Source organism: Notothenia coriiceps, unplaced genomic scaffold (genome assembly GCF_000735185.1).
Source record: "Notothenia coriiceps isolate Sejong01 unplaced genomic scaffold, NC01 NC01_scaffold00023637, whole genome shotgun sequence".
Taxonomy (NCBI): Eukaryota; Metazoa; Chordata; class Actinopteri; order Perciformes; family Nototheniidae; genus Notothenia; species Notothenia coriiceps.
Genome location: NW_011356338.1, coordinates 65351 through 76289, shown reverse-complemented (window position 1 = coordinate 76289; position 10939 = coordinate 65351). Strand labels below are relative to the sequence as shown.

The window sequence follows — 10939 nt, the reverse complement described above, 5'->3', positions numbered from 1 at the left end:
AATGGCTAAGGCAATTCAAAAGGGGAGACATTTAATTCCCCACATGTTATCTCTTTATTCCTCTGTAAAATAAAATAAAATATGAAGCAGTTCGCCTGTTGTTTTTCATCGGTTTGCTGGAAACCTGCTGGGTGGCAGACGTTGTGAGTCAAAATAAATTCTTGCCAAATTAAACTGTTTATTGCAGGAAAATATAAAAATCCAAAGCAAACACAGCAGCTGATATTTGTATGTCTATGGGTACAGAAAAGGAGGAAGAGAAGGTCTGATTGTTTGTGGATGTGCGTCACCTCACTGGAAGGTTGGAGACCGTGTGTGTGTGTGTGTGTGTGCATCTGTCCGTGTGTGTGTCGAGGAGGAGGGGGGGGAGTGTTGTCACTTCCTGCCTCTATGTCTGCCCTCTCGCCTGAACGCCCGTCAGATCCTTTCTTATGATCTCATTCACTGTAAAGCAAACAAAAAGAGAGATGTTAGACAATGAAAGGATCAATACATTTGATTCACAATAACATTTCAAATTATTGTTAAAAACACAAAGTTAAATTGATCCTGAAATAAGGTTGACAGAAGCATTTTGGTTCCATTGACATCTTTCTGCAAGGCATTGAAGGCAGATAAATGCTGCAATAATGTTGAGTAACCACTAGAGGTAGAACTACTGTATGTAAGGGCCGTTCCTCCCTGTTGCTGGGATGATTAAAGTGTGTGTATACACACCAACAGAAGAGGAAGGGGGTTGAAATGGAAACTTTCGCTGTCATGGTTCTAAAAATAGATTCACTATGTGAAAAGGGGGGCGTGAAGCCTGTATAATGCAATTCAATAAAAGATCAAATATTACATTACAGTATTGACATTCTCAATCTCTGCCACCATGTTACTATTTAAAGCTTTGCTGTGTATGTGCGCAAATGACCCCTGATATCTAAGCGGCAACATGAAGAGGAAGTGTTACTACCTGTGTTTGCTCACATCTGTTTTTAAAAAGTCACACGAGTAGTTCTGCATTAGGTTAAAAAAGAACGGCAGGTATGTGTGACATGTCACCTGTGCAGATATTCAGTGTGTGTGTAGCTGCTGGGTTTATCTGAGCCTGGGAGCCTGCTGTGTGTACACTGGCGCTCTCAGACATAGTGTGTGTCCACTCTGCCTCGGGGAACTCATTAGGGTCGATGAGTAATATAGGTATTTCAAAGTGGGCCAAAATAACTTTTTGACTGTAACCAAGAGATTACGGAGCATCTTTGTCAGTGATATTATAACCATGGTTACAACAACCTAAAAAACAACTTTGGTTGAATAGGGTTATTCAACTTAAGTTAGTATTGTAAAAACATGTTAATTGTGTGAAAATCAGCATTGGTCATTCAGCTAGTACTTGAGCTATTTGTAAAAAAGTTATAAGTTTAAACATTTTGCCACGATTTTGTTGTGTCATTCTTTATAAATTCATGTTGTTCCTGTTACACTTATTTGCCAAGATCAAATGAGAAGATTACAACTCTCAGTAAACTTAATATGAAGCTAAAGCTAGCAGCCAGTTAGCTCAGCGTCGCATTAAGACTGGAAATTGGGGCAAACCGACTAACTCTACTCATTAAAAAAAATAAAAAGACAAATAAGAAATAATGTCTCGATAAGTTAGCTTAAGAAGTGCTGGGATATACGTTTGATTAGCCTTTGAATGCTCTTTTTCCAGTTTCCAGTATTGCTAAGCTTAGCAAAGCCAATTGGCTGCTAATCGGTTGTAGCCTCATAATCAATGAAAATATATTGGTATTGATATTCTCATCTGTTAGTAAGGGGGTTAATAAGTCAAACCATTCCCTACAACTCAACAGGATGAATAATAGATGAAAAGCCAGAGAACAGTAGTACACAAAACTGAATGTTGCTAAATGCTAACTTGGAACATTTTTATTCTAGAGCTAGCGTAACTTTGGACAGTAAGGGCTTGTGTTAGTTCTATTAAAAGCGTTGATTTACATAGTAGCTAAGGCAAAGGGTGCGACTATTAAAACCCATGTAAAACGATATCAGACACACACACACCATCTCTCTGAGCAGATGATAGATTGGGGGGAAGAGTTAGCCGCAAAAATGTTTTAAAGACTAGCAGCTTGGATGTGTAAATAAAAGCAAAGAAATCAATGGATGGAACATATTATTTATGACTGTAGAGATGAAGTAGCAGCCGCAACTGCAGTGAAGTGTTGTGAAATCTAACTAAGCGATGAAACAGATATCCTTTTCGAGCCAACAAATCAATTTTTTCTCTTCCTATCTGATTATTTGCAGATGTGAAAGAGCAACAACCCGTTACAGCAGCTCAACACACTGAGCACAGTTTATAGCCGGAGCAGCATCTGAGGGTTTTGCAAAACGGCAGGAGCAGCCAAACTGGGTGCTATGCTGTCGTCACAACATCAGCGTCCATGTTTATTTTAGTCTGTAGTGGAATTCCCTCTGACACCTAATGCCTTAAAGAAACGTTCATATCCCCAACGGTGCCACAGAACTTTTCCTGAGCATAAAACAAGCTTAGAGAAGCAGCATGAGCGCCGCACTGGGGCAACATACACTGGGGGAACATACACTGGGGCTTTACTGAATCCAATGAAGGGTTGGCACGGTGCGGCTATTTGAGGCCGGGGAACTCGGTCTGTTCAATAGGTGAGTGTCTGGCTCCTGAGTTCTGCACCAATGAGCTGCACTGTTTACCGACGGTGAGAGGAGAGAGGAGAGACACCCTGTACAGAGACTCTCTGCACACTGCCTGCCGCGACCTTCAATGTGTGTGTTTTTCTGTCTGCGAGCATTTGCATGTTAATACAAACAGCTTTTGTGTGTAGAAGGGTGTAAAGTACATTCATGTCTGATGAGGGATCGTAACGACAGCGCGAAGCTGAAAACCATAGAGAGGAAAGAGAAAGTAGAGTGACTGGACTGAAAGCTAACCAACAGCTTAACCACAAATCCGGTGTGTCAGCGCTCACATCTTTCACTGTCTGCCTTCGAACAATGCTTACACACACTCCTCAGTGAAATACACTGAACAAAAATATAAACGCAACACTTTTGTTTTTGCTCCCATTTTTCATGAGATGAACTCAAAGATCTAAAATATTTTCTACATACACAAAATAACCATTTCTCTCAAATATTGTTCACAAATCTGAAAAAATCTGTGATAGTGAGCACTTCTCCTTTGCCGAGATAATCCATCCCACCTCACAGGTGTGGCATATCAAGATGCTGATTAGACAGGATGATTATTGCACAGGTATGCCTTAGGCTGGCCACAATAAAAGGCCACTCTGAAATGTGCATTTTTGCTTTATTTGGGGGGGTCTGGGGGGGTCCGAAAACCAGTCAGTATCTGGTGTGAGGGTTAGGGTTAGGGTAATGTTGTGAATCGAGTGGCCTGTGTTCGTCGTCCATAACATACGCCTGCCCATACCATACGCCTGCCCATACCATAACCCCACCACCACCATGGGCCACTCGATTCACAACATTACCCTAACCTTAGATTTGTGAACAATATTTGAGAGAAATGGTTATTTTGTGTATATAGAAAATGTTTTAGATCTTTGAGTTCATCTCATGAAAAATGGGAGCAAAAAAAAGTGTCGCATTTATATTTTTGTTCAGTGTAGTTATTGGTTGCCATTGTTGTTCCTATTTCTCACAAAACCTTTCTTATATGATTTCAATGAACATTTCAGCCGCTATGTGTATACACTTATTCTAACATTCAAACCAGTCTCAGTAAACTAGGTATTTATAATTTGACCATGTTTTCAAACAAAATGAACTCACGCAGATTAGCAACACTGAGTAGGGAAACACAAAGAGATAATTCTCCACATAGAAAATGTGCTTGAAATATTTTATTTACCTAGACTGCTTCAAATTAGCTGTTGAATAAATGTCTCTCTACTCATGCTAGCATCAAGGCTTTGGGGATGGCAATGTCTTGGTTGGTTGGTTACCTGGTTCATTACATAACATATCTAAATTATAATATATAATATAATATATACATGATATACAAATAATTGCCGTGACATTTTGTACAGATTTTCATGGTCCACAGACGATTCATTTGAATGACCTTAATAAGACTCTGAAATGTCTTCTATCTAGACTTGAGGTTGACATTTTAGTTTTCTTTTTACTAAAGTCTTGGAAGACATTAATGTTTTTCTCAGGATTAATTTTTTTGATCAACTGGCGATTTCATTTTAGTGCCCCCATCTACAGGTCAACATTTCAATGTGTCTAATACTTAGGTTTAAAACTAAGGATATTCCCATCCATCTTAACTGTACTCTCTGTTTTGTGCTAATTAACTCATGTGTGCTTGCTAACATGCTAAACAGAGAAGGTGAACAAGGTATGGTGAACATTATCAGCATGTAAGCATTAGTTCAAAGCACCGCTGTTGCTAAGTGCAACACCACAGAGCCTGTAGTGTGGCTGCAGACTCTCTGTTTAGTTGTAAATGAAGAATGGACTTTGACCTCCTTGTCCTATAGTGAAATTGCATTTGAAAGAAGATCACTTCACAGTATGGAGTGAGGGAACAATCACAGATAATGATGAATCCTACACTTGGACAGGCTTTAGAAAAATGCTTTAGAATATTTTTAAGAGGCTGATAAATACAAAACTTGAATTACTCATACACTGTAAATGAAACAACAACAAAGCAGTCGTCGTGCGCTCATCACTCGGTTGTAGCACCGTCTGGATACGGCTAAGAGTATTTGATCAAGCCTTTCAAATGGGTTGTACTGTAAGTGAGCTGAGACTAATGCGTGGCCAGCAGGCTGTTGCTGTGTGCTTTATCTCTCCTGCACTGATCTCTACCTGCTGGAACAATTTCACCTGCTCCACTGCCTCCGGGCTTTATTCCAGACCCACTAAATCTGTCACTCTCTGCCGTTGTTGACTAGTCCAGTGGCTCTTTTGCTGTTTTCACAAACGATGTGGCATGCAGTGAGATCTGTGAGACATTGTTGACCTTTGTAGTCTAACGGTAAGGCAGGCTCATATAGGTATCTTTTTTTAATTTGATATAATAGGCGCGTTCACACCAAGTACTTTCCCCACTTTAGTTCTCATGAACTAAGGACAGATCGCGTTCACACCGGAAATTAGTTCCTGGGGGAGGATTAGGCAAATGAAGCCCCTGACGTCACTTCTTCTTCTTCTGCTTTGGGTTTACTGACAGGCCGCAAACAACTTCGCAGCGTATACTGCCGCCCAAAATCCCCGGCCGGAAGTCCCCGGAGTTAGGGACTGGCTTCAGTAGAAGCTGCTGGGACTCCCAGCAGCTTCTACTGAAGCCTTCCGAGTAAACGGCCAGAACGCCGACACCTCCTCATCTCCACCGCTCCCATGTTTTATTTTGTGTTGCCATAAGTTAGTCTCTCTGCATTTCTGCGCTGGGCTAATGCTAATGCTAATAATGCAATGCGAGGATAATAAAATGGCGGCTTCACAAAAGTTTTTGGGAGTTTGACGGGGCGTGGTTTGCATTCCGCCCAGCCAATCAGACACAGGAACCTTTTTCTCCCACGAAAGTCCCTGCTCTCTAGCAGGGACTGAAGAAGGGGGTAAAAAAGGTTATCTAGAACTAATTTAGTTCCTGGGACTGTTTGGTGTGAACACAACTAAATCGTAGTTCTCAGGAACCTTTGTGGGAAAAGTACTTGGTGTGAACGCGCCTATTGAATTTATTTCTCTACCAACTGATTTTGTCTCGTTTGAGCACCAACATGAGGCATGGGAATTTACGTGAGGCATGATGATATACACTGTTTGTGTGGGAGTCTTGGCACCAAATACCTGACTTTCATTTAACACTCTTAACTCAAGTTGACACACTTAAGGCATGTTCAGATGTGACAGTTATCAACCACAACACTGTGACGATACCAGGATGTGGCATCCTCCTTCTGTCTAAAATGACTACACACTGAAACACATGTCTCGATGAGTAATGTTGACATCTCACTTTGGTGAAAAACTGTTTGATGCTCCCAACTTGAATGATTGTTTTGTGGTCAGGATCTTATTTCGACACCTTTGCAGGCAAACACCGAGGGGATTTTTTTGACACCGCTCATCTTCTCACCGTTTGTTTTATAAAATGTTTTGAATATCGGGAAGTCCCGACTTTTTCCTCGTTAATGATATTCTACCATGATGTGGGTGGGCGGATTATCACCTTTAAGAGAATAAACAGGGGCTGGAACAAATTCTATGTGATTGGCTAAGGGGCGGGACATCTCTAAGCGGTTGACCAATCACAACAGAGCCGGCCATTTAACCAATCAGAGCATACTGGGCTCTGGTTTCAGACAGAGGGTGAAAAGAGGTGCTGCAGCACAGGCAGTATGAGAANACACACACACACACACACACACACACACACACACACACACACACACACACACACACACACACACACACACACACACACACACACACACACATTCAGGGGACATTACATTGACTTACATGCATTTCCTGGAGACTTATCCTAATCTTAACCAACACATGACTAACCCTGACCCTTAACCTTACCCTAATCCTAAACATAACCAAGTCTTCACCCTCAAATTAATGATTCCCCTCATGGGGACCTCCATTTTGTCCCCATAAGGGAGGCGAGTCCCCACACGTGACTATGTAAACAGATTTAGGTCCCCAGAAGTATAGTAATGCTAGGCCACACACACACACACTTTCCTGCGAACTGCCCTCTACCCTCCCGCTATCTTACAGGGATCAGGCTGGATTTCTGAAGGGGAGCAGCTGCAAATAGGAATTTCTAGTGCCAGATTGGCAGAATGCAGTGGTCGGAAAAAAATCTAATCCTCTGGTGGGTTCCCCTCACTGAATCGAGGGGCGTAAGGCCAAGGAGAAGCCCCGGCCAACTATAACAAACAAAGAGGCTTTCCCCAGCTCTCCCAGGCAGCCCGTTCCACTGTTTGACAATGGTTGCCATGGAGGTTGTTTTTTAACTTCATAACAGTGTCAACATGTCCAGGCGGTCAGGAGAGCGACATTTTTCTTATCCCCCTGCTCTCTGCCTTTAATGCGAGAAAGAAAAAAACCAATTTCCTGATGTGTGGCGCTGCCAGGCGAACCCCTGCGACCGACAGAGTGAACGCTGCTGAACGGAGCAACACGATGACAACCCCAATCTGCATTTACCTCACCTGACCCCACACACACACACACACACACACACACACACACACACACACACACACACACACACACACACACACACACACACACACACACACACACACACACACAGTGATTTTACTGTAAAACAATACAGTTTGGAGAACCCTTAACTCCAAAGTGAGGAAGACGTCCAACCTCCTGCTGGATGTGGCCTGACATTAATTCTGTCAGAGGGTAATGGGGTTGACAAGAGTAAGTATAAACACATGACTCATAATCCCTGTTATTTCCACCTTGAGTGGAACATAATTACACCTCCTAGGGAGGATTGTTTTAACAGTACGAGGACTTTTTCTTTTTGCTTTGTTCAGAGGGATACTATAGCAAGCAGATCTTATTGTAAATATCCTTGAATTGTTCTTAGGAATCGTCAAATCTCTGATGGCGGGTCAAAAAAGGAACTGAGCAGATCCATCACTTGTCTGCCTTCACTGATAAAGACCAGAGGTGTAAAGTAACCACAAGTACCTCAAATGTTGAGGTACTTGTACTTTACTTCAATTGCTCCTTTGTACTTCTACCCCACTGCATTCAGAGGTACAGTAGGTATATTATTTACTCCACTAACTTTATTGAATACCTTTATTTACTTTGCAGATTTAGTTTAATGATGCTTAAGCTGCACCTTTCCCAGCTTTAATAACACTCTAATGCATCAATAATTACAACCAAAACATAGCACTTGCATTATTCTGTAATTGACCAATCTGCATAATAAGTACTTCTACTTTTGGTACTTTAAGTGTCTTTTGATGCTTTTGTACTTTCACAGTAACATTTTGAATGCAGGACTTTCACTTGTAACAGAGTATTCTACTTTTACTCAAGTACAAGTCCTAAGTCCTTCTTCCACCTCTCATAAACACACACACACACACCATTCGCACAGAGTATAAAAGCATGAACTTACACTCACCATCATCTAGGTAGGCCTGGTCCAGGTTCTCCTCTTTCACCGTCACCCTCCGCTGCCCGTCAGCATCCATCTGCCCCGTGCCAGGCGGATCTCTTCCTTTCTGCTGCCCTTTCTGCACCAATGGCTGCTGCTGGATCACGGTGGAGTAATGCTGAGGCTGGGGCACCTGGGGGGGAGTGGGGGAGTGTGCGGTTGCTGCTGCTTGTGGGGAGTAGCCGTCGCAGTAGATGATCTCCTGTGGATCAGGGTCTCCTCCCCGAAGCACCTGGTGGTTGGTGGGGGAGAACTGGATGATGGAGGGCTGGCCAACACTGATGGGCCCCACAGAGGAGCCCGTGTGGACCAGCACCGAGCGGTGGGAGTCCGGCAACATCCCCCCGGTCTGCTGGTAGAGGTTGGGGCTGCCGCTCACACTCTTCCCCCCGCGGGAGAACACGATGGCCGGGCTCTGCTGCTGGAAGCGAGCGTCCTGGGTGGGGAGGCTGGAGCTGAGGCGCTGGCAAGAGGCCAGGCTGGAGACCAGGCCGCTGTCCGGGTGGAGCGCGCTGCGGGGGGTGTGGTAGTAGGAATGAGGGGATAGACCCAGGATCTGAGGCATGGCAAAACCCATGTGGTCCGCTTCATACTCATCCAGGGGCTCCGTCTTGATGGAAGGAGCTGTGAGGAAGTAGAAAGCATTGTATTTGATATTCAAGATTCAAGGCTTTTATTGTGATGTGTACATAGCTACAGTGTAGATATGTCAATGAAAATCTTAGGTCACAGCCTCCTCCAGCGGTGCAACATAATAAAAACAGACAAAATAGTTAAAATAGTGCAAGTAATACAAATAAAATAGAAATAGAAATTATATATTGATATTTGGGTTATTGGAAAAAGCAACAGAGGCAATGTGGTTACTTTTGGTGATACTTAGATTAGGTTACATTTTCATAGAAAGCTAGTAATTGTAACAGGATAAATGTTTTAATTAACCCTCCCAACCCTGGTATTCCCTACTAAGCACACCACAAAGAGGCTGAGCAGCATTCTTACATGCCAGTGGTGTGTAAGCGAAGTGCTGAGGCTGACTGCGCTTCCTCTTGCCATTGATAACGTAGAAGTTGACTTTGACAGGATGGCAGACAGAGGAGTCCTGGTAGGACGGCACCTCCACAAACAGCATACTCTGCAAGACAAGACAATGCTCTGTTATAGCCTGAAACTGACCTTTAGGTTTGAATCAAGCATGACAACTGATAACCGGTTTGTTTTACAGGTATTATGCAATTATTCAACATATCACGTTTCTAATACATACGGGCTGGCTCTTGTCTTTGTCTACTGTCGCTTCCATTTCCCAGATTTGCTGTCCGTCTAGAAAGAAGAGAAGAGAGAAAAGAGTATATGTAAGGTTGAATGTTTCAGGATGTACTAGAATCAGGGGTGTCAAACTCAAGGTCCGGGAAAATCCGGCCCACCACTTAATTTGATGTGGCCCACAAGAGTATACTACATTTATTATAAGGTTACGTGCTGCTTTACAGGATCACGTTGCCCGTAAACTACATGTCCCACAATGCATCTCATTTTTTGAGATGCGCACTGAAGAGACTAGCAATTATTTGCCCTAGACTTCTGCTTTCAGACGTAGTTAATTAAGTGATTACCCTATGATAATAATCCAATGCAGAGGAAATATTGTAATATAATACATTATTTTATATATATATTATATATTTATAAAGTTACAACCGGCCCTTTGAGAGCAACCATCATTCAAATGTGGCCCACGATGAAATTGAGATTGACACCCCTGTCTAGATTGTCATATGTGTCACTTAAGCATGTACCCATCAGTTTTTAAAAAGGTATACATTGTTAAAATTGTTTTTTAGAATAGCATGCACAAGGAGATGTTATTAATGAGAACACTTTGGTTTTTTGAAAACATGTACAATCTTGAGAACAGTTCGTCCATTCACAGCGATAAGGTGTAATATGTTTTTCATCACCTATGGTAGGCTCACGTAATTAGATACGCAAGTATACAGCGATATGATGTAATATATTGTTTCACAGGCGGTAGGCTTATGTAATTTTCTTGTCATCAAGTGGTTGTTTTTTTGCAAACATTAAGCCATAGTATCATCTGTTCCAGGATGTGTGATGGTGGAAGTCCTGTTTGATAAGGAATACAGGTTGATATGCTCCTATTTGATATAGGTCTACACGCAGAATGAGTGTGTGTGTGTGTGTGTGTGTGTGTGTGTGTGTGTGTGTGTGTGTGTGTGTGTGTGTGTGTGTGTGTGTGTGTGTGTGTGTGTGTGTGTGTGTGTGTCTATTAACACGAGTCAGAGGAACAGGCAAACTGGACCTCCTGTTTGATTCTCCCACCATCAAAAGTTGATGACGGCCAGTCTGCTTCCCAGAGTGCCTCTGCATCTTTTTTCAATTTCAGATTTTATTTTAAATAGCACATTACTCTCTCTCTGGAAATCTCATAAAAATGATATTGCAGAATTAGCAGTTACTTTGCATTAATTGCCTTTTTTTATCCAAGAACTGCAGGCGATGTTATTATCTTAAGCTACAATATGATGATTGCCACATCTATAATTCCATATTTGTAATTTGTAATGCATGAAAGGGTCCCTGTTATACATATGCTCAGGTTCATAGTTGTACTTTGTGACACTTCTCTGACATGTCTCCATGCTTTAATGTTCAAAAAGCTCTTTATTTTTCTCATACTGCCTGTGCTGCAGCACCTCT

General features: G+C 42.3%; 1 protein-coding gene across 3 annotated transcripts in view; it reads right to left on the bottom strand.

Moving 5' to 3' along the window:
• Positions 1-324: 324 nt before the first annotated feature.
• Positions 325-10939, bottom strand: part of LOC104954702 (nuclear factor of activated T-cells, cytoplasmic 2-like) — a 21351-nt gene continuing 10736 nt past the window's right edge. For 2 of the 3 annotated variants that reach the window (XM_010781882.1, XM_010781880.1), the window contains exons 7-10: positions 9486-9541; positions 9221-9353; positions 8180-8842; positions 325-444 (exon numbers count right to left, since the gene is read on the bottom strand). In XM_010781882.1, coding sequence (XP_010780184.1) covers positions 389-444; positions 8180-8842; positions 9221-9353; positions 9486-9541 — 908 coding nt within the window. In that variant the 3' untranslated portion in view covers positions 325-388. The remainder of the gene's footprint in view (positions 445-8179; positions 8843-9220; positions 9354-9485; positions 9542-10939) is intronic. The other variant, XM_010781881.1, reaches the window with a different exon arrangement.